This window comes from Rhinopithecus roxellana, chromosome 14 (assembly GCF_007565055.1).
Source record: "Rhinopithecus roxellana isolate Shanxi Qingling chromosome 14, ASM756505v1, whole genome shotgun sequence".
NCBI lineage: Eukaryota > Metazoa > Chordata > Mammalia > Primates > Cercopithecidae > Rhinopithecus > Rhinopithecus roxellana.
The window spans coordinates 33,031,921-33,048,590 of record NC_044562.1 but is presented as its reverse complement, the minus strand read 5'-3'; the positions used below and the strand labels follow the sequence as shown (position 1 = coordinate 33,048,590).

General features: G+C 48.5%; 1 protein-coding gene across 2 annotated transcripts in view; it reads left to right on the top strand.

Moving 5' to 3' along the window:
• The first annotated feature begins 9,774 nt into the window (after positions 1-9,774).
• IGFBP2 (insulin like growth factor binding protein 2) overlaps positions 9,775-16,670 on the top strand; it is a 31,725-nt gene continuing 24,829 nt past the window's right edge. Inside the window, exon 1 of one of the 2 annotated variants that reach the window (XM_030916178.1) lies at positions 9,775-10,224. Coding sequence is in view for 1 of the 2 variants with exons in the window: in XM_010362314.2 (XP_010360616.1) it covers positions 10,460-10,901 (442 nt within the window). In the remaining variant the exon portion in view is untranslated. Of the gene's footprint in view, positions 10,225-10,336; positions 10,902-16,670 lie in introns of those variants that run through there. The other variant, XM_010362314.2, reaches the window with a different exon arrangement.

Sequence of the window (16,670 nt, the reverse complement as noted above, 5' to 3'; positions counted from 1 at the left end):
CACGCTTGTAGTCCCAGCTACTTGGGAGGCTAAGGCAGGAGAATCACTTGAACCCAGATGGTGAAGGTTTCAGTGAGCCGAGATCACACCACTGTACTCCAGCCTGGGTGACAAAGCAGGACTCCATCTCAAAAAAAAAAAAAGAAACTTGCCCGAGTTTACACAGCTAGTAAATGGTTGCATTAGTCAGGATAGACTAGCCTATACTACAATAACAACCTTCTCAAATCTTAATGGCTTAAAACAACAGAGGTTTAATTCACACTCATTAGCTATTCAAGGCAGGAGGCTCTAATCTCTAATCCATACAGTCACTCAGGATCCAGGCTAGTGGAGACTCTGCCATATTGCAGCCTCACCATTTAAAACATGAAGAAGACAGAAACTGAGGAGTCATGTAGGTTTTGTTCCGTTGCCTCAGACTAGGACTGACACGTCACTTCATCTCACTCACAGCTCACTGCCCACAGCTAGTCACTTGTGACTGTGCGAGCTAAGCTTCTGTGTGTGAAGGAAGGAAAAGAGAATGGGATAAAGGTGAATATCAGCAGGCTCCACCGCAGTAGTGTGAACCAAGACTTGAGCTAGGTCATGCGGCTTCAAAATCCTTGCTCTTAATCACACCAAACTGCCTCTGTGAATCATCATTTCCTTCATCCAGTGCCCAAGAACATGCAGTCCAATACCCTCATCCTTCAGAAGAACTTGAGTAAACTCAAGAGAAATTGAGTAGAGTGCCACAGCATGCCCAAGGCCACACACCCTGAGGTTGGCAGTAGGTTCTGAGTTAGAGTTGCCATTTCTTGGCTCCTTTGGAAGTAGTGGAAAGGTAAGGTTTTGACATACTAGTTGGATGACCATGGGCAGGTCACTTACATTGTCTAAGCATCATTTGACACTTGTAAGAATTAAATGAAATAGCACCTGTAAAAGTATCTGCATGGACTTAGCGGTGCTAGTTTTGTTCCTTTTTTCCTGTTGTCACTGCACTTCCCTGCCTGTTACCCAGGCCATGCAGACCAGCCAGGCCTTCGACTTAAGAGTGCGGATAAGATTCCAAACCCTGTGGCTGGTTTCCATCCTTTCTTCCAGGCTTCCGAGGACCCTTGTGCTCTGGTTTCTTCTATTTCTTTTCTGTTACTTTTCTGTTACTCTTGAGCACACTTGCTGGAAGCAATATGCATCTACTTCTCCCTCTCTTTCCTCATTACACTTTGGGGAACAACTCCAATCCCTTCCAACCAAGTAGTCCTTTGAATTTCTCCTTCCTCTGCAAACATCTTCCCATCTTTACAGAGGGAGGGACGTAGTGCTTTCCTGACCTCACCCTAAGGAACTCTAAACATCATACCCTACTCCTGCAACATGCCAAAAGACATGGGCGCCTCTCATTTGCCTAACGCAATCATAATGGCAGGACTGTCTCTGGCTGAGGGTTGTATACCAGCAGTGGGTTAAGGATTTCACCTTGTTTTATTTACTCTTATTTAAAATTTTTGTTATTTTTTAAAATTAGAGGCTGGGCGCGGTGGCTCACTCCTGTAATCCCAGCACTTTAGGAGGCCAAGGCGGGTGGATTACAAGGTCAGGAGATCGAGACCATCCTGGCTAACACAGTGAGACCCCGTCTCTACTAAAGAATACAAAAAATTAGCTGGGTGTAGTGGCGAGCGCCTATAGTCCCAGCTACTTGGGAGGCTGAGGCAGGAGAATGGCGTGAACGCAGGAGGCAGAGGTTGCAGTGAGTCAAGATCATGCCACTGCACTCCAGCCTGGGCGACAGAGCGAGACTCCATCTCAAAAAAATAAAAAAAAATAAATAAAATAAAAATAAATAAATAAAATAAAATAAAATAAAATTAGAGACAGGGTCTCATTCTGTTACCCAAGATGGAGTGCAGTGCTGCAGTCCTAGCTCACCATAACCTTGAATCCCCGGGCTCAAGCATCCTCCTACATCAGCCTCCTGGGTGGCTAGGACTACAGGCACCCTCCACAATCCCTGGATTTAAATTTAAAAATTTAAAAATTTTTAAATTTTTAAAATTTAAAAAATTAAAATTTTTTAATTTTAATTTTTTGTAGAGATGGGGTCTCACTGTGTTGCCCAGGCTGATCTTGAACTCCTGGCCTCAAGCAATTCTGCCTTGGCCTCCAGGATTGTTGAGATTATTGGTTGAGCCATTGTGCCAAGCCTAATTTACTCTGTTTTGTTGTTGTTGTTGTTGTTGTTTTGAGACAGAGTTTTGCTCTTATTTCCCAGGCTGGAGTATAGTGGCATGATCTTGGCTCACTGCAACCTCTGCCTCCAGGGTTCAAGTGATTCTCCTGCCTCAGCCTCCCCAGTAGCTGGGATTACAGGCGTGCACCACCACGCCTGGCTAATTTTGTATTTTTAGTAGAGATGGGGTCTTACCATGTTGGTCAGGCTGGTCTTGAACTCATGACCTCAAGTGATCCACTTACCTCAACCTCCCAAACTGCTGGGATTACAGGCATGAACCACAGTGCCTAGCCTAATTTACTCTTTGCAACAAGTCTCTGAAACAGGTACTATTATCACCCCTTATTACAGATGAGGAAACGGGCTGAGAGAGGTTAAATAACTGGCTCCAAATTACATAGCCAGTAAGCAGAGGAGGTGGACATGAATCTAGGCAGTTTGGTCCCAAGGCCCTTTCTCTGCTTAACTCCTACCTGCCTCCAGGGTCCACATTCTATTCTGCTTCTTTTCTTTTGTGTCCTTTCCATTTGGTCGCTGTGGAGTCATCCAACCTGATCAGCAACTTCTAGATGGCAGGGCTACACAAAGCCTAACCTATCATCTGGGAGGAGGCACTTGGTTAAGATTTTCTGAAGACAAAGATGATGACAGTGATCGATTGCGTGGTTGACCTCCACTTGATGCTTGTTCAGAAAATCACCACAAAGCACATTTTCCATTCTTCATCTTTTCCGTAATGATGTTCCCCAGATTTCCATTAGGGAGTTTCTTTCCAAGGATCTGGGTCAGAAAAGCCAGAGGTCCTCACCCCTGTTCATTTTGTTTCAGGTTCACCAAGGAGGAGGCTATGCTGGTCTTTGGCAAATCCCAGGGGAATGTATAAAAACTAGAGGACATTTCCTCTGCTCAAGCAATGCTCTTATCCTTTTGTGCTTCTTCCCTTCCTCTCGAAACAACAAGTAAAACTCAAACTCAAAACTCCCCCATGAAAAAAAAGTATATGAGCCATCCATGGTGGCATGTGCCTGTAATCCCAGGTACTTGGGAGGCTGAGGCAGGGGGATCACTTGAGCCTAGGAGGTTGAGGCTACAAAGTGCTATGACTGTGCCTGTGAATAACCACTGCACTCCAGCCAGAGTGACATATAATAACCCCATCTTTAAAAACAAGTATGATGGCTGGGCATGGTGGCTCACACCTATAATCGTACCTAGACATGGAATTTCTGGGTCATAGGGTACACATGTGTTCAGCTTTAGTAGACAGAGCCAAAAAGTTTTACCAAGTAAATGTATGAACGTATACTCCTATCAGCAGTACCTGGGGTTCCACTTGCTTCCTATCCTTGCCAACAATTGGCACTTTCCATCTTTTTTTTTTTTTTTTTTTTTGAGACGGAGTCTCGCTCTGTCGCCCAGGCTGGAGTGCAGTGGTGCAATCTCGGCTCACTGCAAGCTCCACCTCCCGGGTTCACGCCATTCTCCTGCCTCAGCCTCCCGAGTAGCTGGGACTACAGGCGCCCGCCACCATGCCCGGCTAATTTTTTGTATTTTTAGTAGAGACAGGGTTTCACTGAGTTAGCCAGGATGGTCTCGATCTCCTGACCTTGGGATCCACCTGCCTCGGCCTCCCAAAGTGCTGGGATTACAGGCGTGAGCACTTTCCATCTTTTCTCAATTTACCAGTTCTGGTTGAACACCTTCTTTATTCACAGTGGGCTATTCACAGTGGGGTTTATATATGTATGATAAAATAGGAGGAATTTTTAAAATATAATTTCAACTTTTATTTCAGATTCACGGGGTGCATGTGCAGGTTTATTATATGTGTTGTGACGTGATGCTGAGGTTTGAGGTATGAATGATTCCATCACCCAGGTAGTGAGCCTGGTAGCCAACAGTTAGTTTTTCAACCCTTTCCCCCTCTGTCCCTCTCCATCTAGTAGCCCCCATTGTCTGTTGTTGCCATCTTTACATCTATGAGTACCCAGTGTTTAACTCCCACTTATAAGTGAGAACATGTGGTATTTTCTGTTTCTGTGTTAATTCACTTGGGATAATGGCTTCCAGCTGCACCCATGTTGCTGAAAAGGACATGATTTCATCCTTTTTTTTTTAATGGCTGCGTAGTATTCCATGGTGCATATATACCACATTTTCTTTATTCAGTCCACCACTGATGGGCACCTAGGTCGACTCCATGTCTTTGCTATGGTGAATAGTGCTGCAGTGAACATATGAGTACATGTGTCTTTTTGGTAAGATAATTTATTTTCTTTTAGCTATATACCCAGTAATGTGATTGCTGGGTCGAATGGTAGTTCTGAGTACCTTGAGAAATCTCTAAACTGCTTTCTACAGTAGCTGACCTAATTTATATTCCCACCAACAGTGTGTAAGTGTTCCCTTTCCTTTGCAGCCTTGCCAACATCTGTTGTTTTGTTGACTTTTTAATAATAGCTATTCTGACTAGTGTGAAATGGTATCTCATTGTGGTTTTGATTTGCATTTCTCTGATGATTAGTGTTGTTAAGCATGTTTTCATATGTTTATTGGCCACTTGTATGTCTTCTTTTGAGAAGTGGCTGATCATGTTCTTTGCCCACTTTTTAATGGAGTTATTTGCTTTTCTGCTTGTTGAATTGTTTCTGGACATTAAACCTCTATCAGGTGCATAATTTGGAAATATTTTCTTCCATTCTGTAGGTTGTCTGTTTACTCTGCTGATAGCTTATTTTGCTTTGCCCAAGCTTTTCAGTTTAATTAGGTCCCACTTGTCAATTTTTGTTTTTGTTGCTGTTGCTTTTGAGGAGTCATAAATTCTTTCCCAAGGCTGACGTCCAGAATGGTGTTTCCTAGGCTTTCTTCTAGAATTGTTATAGTTGGAGGTCTTATACTTAAATATTTAATCTATCTTGAGTTCAATTTTGTATATGGTGAGACGTAAGGCTCCAGTTTCATTCTTCTGCGTACGGCTAGCTAGCTATCCCAGCACTATTTATTGAATAGGTACTTTCCCCACTGCTTATTTTTCTCAACTTTGTAACATTATGTCTGGGTTTTCTACTCTGTTCCATTGGTCTATGTGTCTGTTTTTGTATTAGTGTCATGCTGTTTTGGCTCCTGTAGCCTTATAGTATAGTTTGAAGTCAGGTAATGTGATGCCTCTGACTCTGTTCTTTTTGCTTTAGGATTGCTTTGTCTGTTTGCACTCTTTTTTGGTTCACATGAAAAATACAACAATTAGCCGGCCATGGTGGTGGACACTTGTAATCCTAGCTACTCTGGAGGCTGAGGGAGGAGAAGTGCTTGAGCCTGGGAGGTGGAGGTTACAGTGAGCCGAGATCGCACCATTGCACTCCAGCCTGGGCAACAGAGCGAGACTCTGTCTCAAAAAACAAAACAAAACAAAAAACCCTGCTTATTGTAAGTTTTCATTTATGTGAAAACTCATCCACACCAGTAGAAGTCAGGACAATGTTTATTCTTGCAGGACATAGGAATAATAACCAGCAGGGGCATGAAAGGGTTTCCACATGCTGTTAATATTCTTTTCTTTATTATTAATTTATTTAGACAGCATCTCACTCTGCCATCCAGGCTGTAGTGCAGTGGCATAATTACAGCTCACTGCAGCCTTGACCTCCTGGGCTCAAATGACTTTCCCACCTCAGCCTCCTAAGTAGCTGCGACTACAGGCATGCACCACCAAGCCTGACTTATTTATTTTTATTTTTATTTTTATTTTTTTGTAGAGACAGGGTTTTACCATGTTGCCTAGGCTGGTCTTGAACTCCTGGGCTCAAGTGATCAGCCACCCAAAATGTTGAGATTACAGGCGTGAGCCACTGTGCCTGGCCAATGTTCTTTTTGATCTGGGAGCTGGTTATATGGTGCCGTCAATTTTTGGATATTTATCTAGTTTATCTACTTTTTTTTGCATGTGTATTTTAACAAAATATTTTTTAAAAACATTCCTCTCCTGATGACTTGGAGAAAATCTCAGCTTGGGTCGACTTAACTTGAATGCTTCTTTTAGATTGTCTCATCTTTCTTAACTTGGGGAGAGTTTACCAGCTTCAGAAGTTTCAGCAGGTAACAGTATCCAGCTCAAATCAAATAACATTGTTTTGTTTTCATTGTGTTTATTTTTATGGTTACCATCTATAGATGACCATCAATACTGCATTTCCATTTATGGTAGTGATACAAAGTTCCTTTTAAAAACGATCGTAACCAAAAAAAAAGTGAATTGCCTTACTTTAAAAAATTATGTAAATAATAGTACAGATGGTACCTAGTTACAGTAAACCATGTAAGGGTGGGGTTCATAAAACATGGTTGAGATGGAAAAAGGCAGGGATTAAGGGGAAGGGAGAAAACCAGTCTTAGCCTGTCCCCATCTCTCAGCCAGTCCTCACCGCTGGGCACAGACAGGCTCTGAAGCCTGAGGACATACCTTTGCAGAGGACTCATGAGAAATCTAAAGTGAAGAATGCTCCAGGAACAATGGGATGGGCAAAGCAAGAGACACGGAGCAGAGAACCTGGATTCACTCAACAAATATTCTTTGAGCATCTCTGTGCAGGCATTGTTCTAGCCCTGGGCCTACAGTAATAAGCAAAATGGTTAAGTTGTAGGCCAGCCAGTAACCAGCTCTGGGTCCTGGGCTGAGTCCTGCTACTTCTTTAGGCTTCAATGGATTGAGGATGCTCTGTGATTCAAGCCTCCGTAGCAGCTGGCCTGGCTCAGGAGAGGTTAGGAAAAGCTTTAAAAAGATGGGATTATTTTGTTGTGTGTTTGTGTGTATTTAGGGTGGGGAAGGGTAAAACTGGCCATTAATCTGGGAACTAGGAGAAAAGAATTGGGTGTGACCTTCAGGCTCATTAGAAAGTGAAATCTCATTGAGTACTTTGCATTTGTCAAGTCAGCATCACTTTGCCTGCTCATCTCCACTGCTCTTGGCTAAAAGATCAAGAACTTTAAAAGGAGGTGGAAAGAGAATGAATCTCAAAAGGTAAGTGAGCAGCTGCATGTGAAAGAAAGAAAGAAAGAATGAATGAATGAATGAATGAATGCCAGCCACTCTTAGCCTCTTAATAGACTCATCACAGCCTTTCATCCCCAGCTCCTGAGCATTGCAATTAAGACAGAAAGAGAATGAGGGGCCCTGCCAGGAATATTTTGAGAGATTGTACTTTTCATTTACTCAACAAATATTTATTGAGTGCCTACCTAGTGCCAGGCAGTATTTAGAACTGTGGGCTGTCCAATTTGCTAGCTACCTGGCCACACACGGCTATCAAGCATTTGAACTTTGGCTACTTCAAACTGAAATGTACTGTATAGCATACACATCAGAACTTGAGGATTTAGTATAAGAAAAGGAATGTTAACTCTCATTAATTTTAGTGTTGATTACACACTGAAATGATAGTATTTTGGACATACCGCCAAATTAAGAATATTATTAAAATAAATATCACCTATTTCTTTTTACTATATTTTAATATGGCTACTAGAAATTTACAATTGCACATGTGCTCAAGTTTGCGGTTTGCAGATTTCTTTTTTTTTTTTTTCTTTTTTTTTTTTTTTGAGACGGAGTTTCGCTCTGTCGCCCAGGCTGGAGTGCAGTGGCCAGATCTCAGCTCACTGCAAGCTCCGCCTCCCAGGTTTACGCCATTCTCCTGCCTCAGCCTCCCGAGTAGCTGGGACTACAAGCGCCCGCCACCTCGCCCGGCTAGTTTTTTGTATTTTTTAAGTAGAGACAGGGTTTCACCGTGTTAGCCAGGATGGTCTCGATCTCCTGACCTTGTGATCCGCCCGTCTCGGCCTCCCAAAGTGCTGGGATTACAGGCTTGAGCCACCGCGCCCGGCCGGTTTGCAGATTTCTATTGGACAGTGCTGTTCTAGACCCTGTCCCTACTCTGCAGGAGCTCAGTGGGTGGGACCAACAGAAACATCTTACAAAGCAGGCAGGAGACACCAGGGAGAATGACGCTGGAATGATCACGATCCTTCCTGTGTCTTTTTCATTTTTATTTTTTTCAGATTGGTACTGTACATAGTGCTTTTTACCTTTTTTTTTTTTTTTCAGATCGGCACTCTACATAGTGCTAATGATTTCCAGAAGTCCAGCTCCGTCCATGTCTTCCTCTGCTCAAACATGGATGCTGTATCCTTACTGCCCAGCATATTAAGCCAAACCTCCATACAGTCAGCTGGATTTTCCTGCCACCCCGCTGCTCTCTGCAAGCATCCTGCACCACTCTGGCTGAAGTGGACTGACTTTCTGATCCCCAGCCTCATTTTCCCATTTCTCTGTGTGTGTGTGTGCGCGCGCGCACGTATGCGTGTGTGTGTGCGTGTGTTTTGAAACTGATTCTCACTCTGTCGCCCAGGCTGGAGTGCAGTGGTGCGATATTGGCTCACTGCAACTTCCAGCTCTCCGGTTCAAGTGATTCTCCTGCCTCAGCCTCCCAAGTTGCTGGGACTACAGGCGTGCATCACCATGCCCAGCTAATTTTTGTATTTTTAGTTGAGATGGGGTTTCACCATGTTGGCCACGGTTGGCTAGCTGGTCTTGAACTCCTGATCTCAGGTGATCCACCCGCCTCGGCCTCCCAAAGTGCTGGAATTACAGGTGTGAGCCACCGCGCCCGGCCCCATTTCTGTGTTTTTGCTTCAGGTGTTCCCTCTGCCTGTGCCCTTGCTAATGGTCCATTTCCTCTGGTAGAATTACAAGCTTCAATTTCAGTTCCCACTCACCCAAGAAACTCCCCTTTCCTCAACCACCACATCACCTCTCTACCAAAATATTTCTTTTATTCAAAGCCTCTGATAAACATTTATTTATTTATTTTATCTTACCAAAGTCTTTCCCCATAACTCTTCCCAGCTTAGTGTCTTAAGACCAGGAACTTGCCTTCCTGGAGGCATCTAGGTCACCTTCAGAGCCAGGTGGCCACTGGGTTAACTAGCTGTTGAATTGAATCAAACAGGCTCTGAGCCTTAAAGTTAGAAAGAGCCAGAGTGGAGGGGTCTGGTTGGGGAAGAGGGGCGCTGAGGTATAGGGAGATTAAACCTGCGGTGGAGGCAGCTTAATGGTCCATCTCTCACTCAGGGAATCTCTCTGACAGGGGTCTTTGTTAGGGTCACAACCCAGGAGATGGTTGATGATTATGGCTGAGTCCAGCCTGGAATGATGGGGGTTGGGGGTGGCTTGGGTAGATGACTCAGTAAATCAAACAGAACAATGAAAGGAGGTCATCCTTGTCCATCTGCATTATTGAAGACAGCCATAAATGGCCTTACCCCAGAGCAGGTCTCTCACACCTGGAGAGCTGATTGACCTCTCCAAGACCCCTGCAACTGGGTGTTCTGGGATCTGTCCTGCAACAAGTGCCTCGAGATTTGTAGGTGGGGGCCCAGGGTGCTAAGGGATTATTTTAGCAGGCGGAGAAGGGAGGGGGTCTGGGGCAGAGGAAGGGGGCAGGTTTTGCGGGGCATTGCACTTAGGGTTCTCATAGGTTGTAGTCACGAGCTCCCAGGTTTGGAAAACTGCAACAGTCACTAAGACCATTCGGGGCTGTTTGGGTCTAGCCTGGTCTAGACCGGTCTGAAACTCCGCAGGAACCACCCAACAACAAGTCATTGTTCCAAGCCACGTGTCAGTGGCGGGTGACACCAAGGGATGGAAGGAGTTGGTGTGAGCCGACTGAAATCTACTGGAAGGTCAAAACGGTGCCGTAATGTCCTTTGTGTTCCCCAGCGGTTAGCCCAGTGCCGGCTACATGGGAAGTGCGCAAACGAAGTCCTAGCGAACTGAACTGAGAGCAGACAAAAGCACGCGCTCTTCTCCACCGCCACGCCGGTCCTACCCAAACCCGCGAGTTATCCGTATTCTCCTCCAGGAGTCAGAGTCAGGGCCAGAAGAGCGTGGAGGGACGTTGCCCGGGAAGAGTAGGCGACCCCCAGAGACCGCAGCCAACGCGGGGGTGGGCGAGTGGGCGTGCGCGCACGCACTTGCCGGCGCGAGGGAGTGTCGGGGGGAAGGGAGTGGTCTCCAAAAGGGGGAGGGGAGAAGGCAGGGGGCGGGGAGAAGCCGGCCCTTTAGGACCCGGCTGCGGCGGCGAGGGAGGAGGAAGAAAAGGAGGAGGCGGCTCCCGCGCTCGCAGGGCCGTGCCACCTGCCCGCCCGCTCGCTCGCCGCGCCGCACTGCCGACCGCCAGCATGCTGCCGAGAGTGGGCTGCCCTGCGCTGCCGCTGCCGCCGCCGCCGCTGCTGCCGCTGCTGCTGCTTCTGCTGGGCGCAAGTGGCGGCGGCGGCGGGGCGCGCGCGGAGGTGCTGTTCCGCTGCCCTCCCTGCACACCCGAGCGCCTGGCCGCCTGCGGGCCCCCGCCGGTCGCGCCGCCCGCCGCGGTGGCCGCGGTGGCCGGAGGAGCCCGCATGCCATGCGCCGAGCTCGTCCGGGAGCCGGGCTGCGGCTGCTGCTCGGTGTGCGCCCGGCTGGAGGGCGAGGCGTGCGGCGTCTACACCCCGCGCTGCGGCCAGGGGCTGCGCTGCTATCCCCACCCGGGCTCCGAGCTGCCCCTGCAGGCGCTGGTTATGGGCGAGGGCACTTGTGAGAAGCGCCGGGACGCCGAGTATGGCGCCAGCCCGGAGCAGGTTGCAGGTAACGCGGGCTGGAACAAGTAGTTGGGAGAAACTTGGAGGGCAGCGGGGAAGCCCGACGGGCGGCTGGACCTCACGGACTGTTTTAAGGGCGGCAGAGCGGAGACCTTGGACCAGATCAAGGGGGACTGTTGCGAGCGGGACCCGGAAGTCAGGCCCAGGGAGGGGAACTGGAGTTAGAGCAAGTGGAAGAGCCGTGGCGACTCATTTGGTGGGGATGAATGGGGAGAGGAAAGGCATCCCTGTTGCCATAGTCTTACCCGCGTGGAACGGACCCAGACTTCTATTCTGGAGGAGGGATTTGCTGAGAAGGGGGATGGTGGTCAGATCCATGGGAGTAGGAACTCGAATCTTATTTGGGGCACTAGTTGAGGACCCAAGGGTCCTGGTGGGATCGCTGCTGGGAGGCCGAGGCTGCGGGCTGCCAGTGACACCAGGAACCTTGGAAGAGGAGGTAAGCTAGGAGGAGGCACCGGCGTCCCAAGGGACCCTTCCTTAAACTGAGGTTGTGAGTTAGAAAGAAAGGACTTGGTACTTTGTAGGGTGGGTCGCTTAGGAGAAAAATGAAAACGAACACTACTGTTTCTCCATAGGGAACGAGCAGGGCTCTTGCTACCACGTTGAATGGAAAAATAAAAGGGAGGCATTTGGTAGGCGAGGGGTCTCCTAGCAGCTGAATCAATGTAACTTAAGCCGGATCGCCGGCTGCATTCCCGGGACGGGGGCAGCCAGGTTGTGCAGTTTCGCATCTGGGCCCCAGATCGAAAGGCAAGAGAGATGCGTTGCCACCCCCCACCCCCGCCCGTATCCTAAATTGAGGGACCCCTTCCTGTAGGATAGAATGGGGACCCGATATTCTTTGTTCGGGGGCCCTCATCCCTCCCAAAAAGTTATTTGAGGGACACAACCAGTCTCTAAGGAGGTCACTTTTTTTTTTTTAATTACGAAAGTCTCCTGCCCCAGTGGTCGGGAGGAAGCTGTAATTATTTTCTTTCCTCTTGGAGACAGTGGTGAAATGTGTCCGCTGCCTGCTGCTGTTGCTGAAAAAGCAAGTGAGTCTAAGTTTATCAAACTCTAAAAGAAAAAGTGAAAACAAGAATCTTGCTTTTTAGCTTCTGAGGTCTTCGTAAGCCCCCCATCCCATGCACCAGCTCGCCTCCCTTCTTCTGGTCTGCTATTGTTTTTTCCCCTGTTCTCCTTGAGAATGGAATTAGGGGTCAGAGGTGAAATCTTTCTTCTGTTTCTTTAGCACATTTTGCTCTGGAGTACAGAGCAAGTTAGGGCTTCCTCTGAGTGGAGCCTCTCAGTCCCTTTCTTCTTCCTCGGCTCGCTTCCTTCCCTAGCCTGCCTGCAAGTTAACCCTTCCCTCCTGCTTCTCTTAGAAAGTAACAATGAAAGGAAAAAGCCCCCACGAAATCCTTTCACTGCGGGGTGCCTGTCCCCCAGTCCTGCGTTCCTCCTCATCACCCCTCGTGGTCCACCGGGGAGGTGCTCTGCAGTTTCTGAGCTGAACTCTGACAAACTAAACATCTTCTTCAGCAGGGTGAACTTTTTGAAAGGCCTCGAAGTTCATAGGATGGTTCGGCTGCTGACGGTTTTAATAAAGTGTGTGATGCCTTTCCTTCTTTAACGTTTTACTTTTTTTTCTTCTACTCTTCCTTTCACTCTAGGCCTGAAAACCAATTCTACTTCCCAAATCCCTGAAGCCGGTTAGGGTCTTTAGCCAGGAACAGATGCGGCAGATTTTCTCCCATTCACTTTTCCCTGGAGCCTGAAGGGGGTGGGGGGGAGTTGTCAGGGGAGGCCAGGGACAATGGGTTGAGTTCATGGGAAGAATGTCACTCTGGATTTTCTGCCTGGTTATGGGACTCCCTTCCGCCAGCTTGCCCCAGCTGCCTTCTCCTCTCCAGTGCCCGGACGCCTTCCGCATTTTTGTGCACCAGCCTGGGAAGAGGGGATGTTAAGCAGAGGTGGAAGGTGGGGGGCGGGGCTGGAAGCTGAGTGGGTGCACTCAAAAGAAGTGACCAATGTCAGGGGTGCCTGAGAAAGAGTCGGGCTGGGGGAGGGGAGCACTTCAGGAAGGAGCCTGAGGGTGCAGGAGGAAAAGGGGTCAAGGTTGGAGGCTTTTGTGCGGGAGAGAGACTGGGGCAGAGACTGGGGTCACTGGATGGAGAGTGCTGGGTCCGAGTTGGGTGGGGCCTGGCCCAGACGGAGATCTTAGCGCTGAATCCTCTGCCTCCCATTCCATCTCCTGTCCCCTCTTCTCTCCCCTCCGAAGAATGAGCACCCCCCTCCAGCCTGCATTCCTCTTTGAGCAGGTTGCTTTTGAGAATTTTAAACATACCCTCTTATTTCGAGGCAGCGAACCTCAGCAGTTCCGGCTTTGCTGTTAGCTCTTTTGTCTTTGTTCCCGGGACTCAGGGGCTGTGTTGCTGCTGGCTTCCTGGGGATGGCAAGGATGCAGGGGTGGGGGTGGGCACATCAGTGGGTGGAAGGAGTGGGTGGTGGTGAGCCTGTATCCCACGGGGATGGTGGGCTGGGGCTTGTTGGTTCAAAGAAACTGAGAAGTCAGACTTGGGGGAAAGGGTGGGTAGGCCTAGAAGAAAAACCGAAAGGAGACCCTGAGATCTGCTTGAAGTTGGGACTCTAAAAGCATGTGTATGTGTTTGGTGGTGGAGAGGACAGAAGTGCCTAGAAATGTCAGGGTCGAGGAGGGAGCAGGGTTGGGCCAGGCCAGGCCCTTTCAGAATTAAGGCTGGGCTAGACCGGTTCCCTCAGTATCTCCCCAGCCTCCTTCCCTACCGTGTACAATGCAGGGGATTATACTGAGGGGCGGGGCCGCCCGAGTGGCCGTCTGGCCCGCTGCACATATAAAGGTGCTATAGAAATGTGTAGTCATTCAAAGTCCCAGGGCGGGCAGACAGGCAGACAGGCAGACAGGCAGGCAGGCAGGCAGGCAGGCAGGCAGGCAGGCAGGCGGGCGGGCGGGCGGGCCTGGGGAGGCTCTGCATCTGCAGTTGCCTGGGAAGAATAAAGGGGGGAAGAGGCGAGCACTGATTTACAGTGGTTCAGTGCAGCTTCAAAAAAAAGGGGGAAAAAGCAACGGGACTTCTGGCTCAGAGTACTGCTTTGCATCTCGTCTTGCATAAATTTGCATACTGAGTTCAAAGTCGTAAAATAGACTAGGGAAATGAGTGGGATCTACTGTCACTGATTGTTAACACCACTACCTTCCACCTCCCCTCCCCCGATCTGGACAAAACTCCCAGCGCTAGTTCCGCTAAGCAGTGCTGCCTGAGTCACCAGTCACCACTGTTCATGAAAGAAGGAGATGGGGAAGCTCCTGTCTAGGAGACCAAGCAGGGTGTGGCAGTGTGCACCCTGGCCTTGGAGGCAGGGCCTCTCTGAAAGGTGTGGCCCGACAGATTCTGGACCAGTGAGGCAAGTGGCGTGCTTTCTGACGCCTGGGGCTGCCGTTGCCCATGGTGGACTGCAGTTTGAGGAAGCTGCAGAATCCGGGTCTTCTTTGTTTGAAATTTCCCTACTCGCCTTCCACATATGCCCAAAACATTTGCTGTGATAGGTCCCTTTGTGTGGTCGTAATGACCCACTTCTTTAGACAAGATATTTGGGCTGGGTGCGGTGGCTCAAGTCTGTAATCCCAGGACTTTGGGAGGCCAAGACAGGCGGATCGCGAGGTCAGGAGATCGAGACCATCCTGGCTAACCCGGTGAAACCCCGTCTCTACTAAAAAATACAAAAAACTAGCTGGGCGAGGTGGTAGTGCCTGTAGTCCCAGCTACTTGGGAGGCTGAGGCAGGAGAATGGCGTGAACCCAGAAGTCGGAGCTTGCAGTGAGCTGAGATCACGCCACTGCACTCCAGCCTGGGTGACAGAGCGAGACTCCGTCTCAGAAAAAAAAAAAAAAAAAAAATGATAAGATATTTGAGGAAGGTTTGAGAACCGAAAAATTCTATGTAACAATGTTAAGGAATCTGGGAAAAATGGGGCATAGGAATCTCTGGGTTAGAATAGGTAGTAGAGCCTGGAAGCAGAGAAAAACCCATCTGTTATATTCCCGAGGGTCTGTCTACACAATGGCTCTTGGCCAAGTGGACTATTGAGTTTCCTGTCAGGCAGAGGGAAGAGGGAGGCTTAGATAGTACTCACTATTGGCCTACTTCAATACTGAGCTTTAAGACTTTCAGGCAAATCATTCCTTCAGGCTTGTGGCTGGAAATTAGTTCTATAAAAATGCCATGGGGCCGGGTGTGGTGGCTCACGCCTGTAATCCCAGCACTATGGGAGGCCGAGGCAGGTGGATCACTAGGTCAGGAGTTCGGAGACCAGCCTGGACAATATAGTGAAATCCCTTCTCTACTACAAATAGAAAAATTACCTGGGCGTGGTGGAGCATGCCTGTAGTCCCAGCTTCTTGGGAAGCTGAGGCAAGAGAATTGCTTGAACCCGGGAGGCGGAGGTTGCAGTGAGCTGGGATTGCACCACTGCTCTCCAGCCTGGGCGACAGAGCAAAAAAACTCCGTCTCAAAAAAAAAAAAAAAAAAAAAAAAAAAGCCAGGTTGACCAGGCGCGGTGGCTCACGCCTGTAATTCCAGCACTTAGGGAGGCTGAGGTGGGCAGATCACCTGAGGTCAGGAGTTTCAGACCAGCCTGGTCAATATGGTAAAACCCTGTCTCTACTAAAAATGCACATGCCTGTAGTCCCAGATGCTCGGGACTCTGAGGTAGGAGAATCGCTTGAACACAGGAGATGGCGGTTGTGGTGAGCTGAGATGGCACCACTCCACTCCAGCCTGGGCAACAAGAGTGAAACTCCGTCTCAAAAAAAAAAAAAAAAGCCATGGGGTACCCGAAAGTAGGAGCATATCCATTCACTCATTATCTGACCTTTGAGAGCTGACTTGGAGAGAACTGTTCTATAGTCATCAGGTGGCTTCCAGTTGGTTCTCAGCTGGGCTGTTCATTCCCATAGAAAATGGGAGGTACAACTGCTCAATTTCTTTTTTTGAGATGGAGTCTCGCTCTGTTGCCCAGACTGGAGTGCAGTGGCACGATCTTGGCTCACTGCAGCCTCCACCTCCTAGGTTCAAGCGATTCTCCTGCCTCAGCCTCCCGAGTAGCTGGGAATTCACGTGTGCACCACCACACACAGCTAACATTTTTTGTATTTTTAGTAGAGGCAGGGTTTCACCATGTTGGTCAGGCTGGTCTCAAACTCCTGAACCTCAAGTGATCTGCCTGCCTTGGCCTCCCAAAGTGCTGGGATTACAGGCATGAGCCACCGCACCTGGCCACAACTGTTCGATTTTGATATGAGGAAGTTCTGAAAATTCTGCACCAAAGGGAATGGAGAACAGGTAAATACCTACGATGCCTAGCAGGACAGGACAGGGGGCTGCTGAAAGGAATGAAGGAGGAGCAGAACAGAAAGGGGCTGTGAGGCCACGCCCACTTCTGTTTTTGTTGTTCGTCCTTCCCATGTACTAAAACACTGTACCCAAAAGAAAAAAGCTTCGTTTTGTTGTTGTTGTTGTTGTTGTTGCAAAGAGTCTGTGTATCTGGGAATTGTTATTTTCATTTGTATTTTTCTTTTTATTTTTTTATTTTGAGATGGAGTTTTGCTTTGTCACCCAGGCTGGAGTGCAATGGCACCATCTCGGCTTACTGCAACCTCTGCCTCCAGAGAGTTCAAGTGATTCTCCTGCCTCAGCCTCCCAAGTAGCTGGGATTATAGACACCTGCCACCATG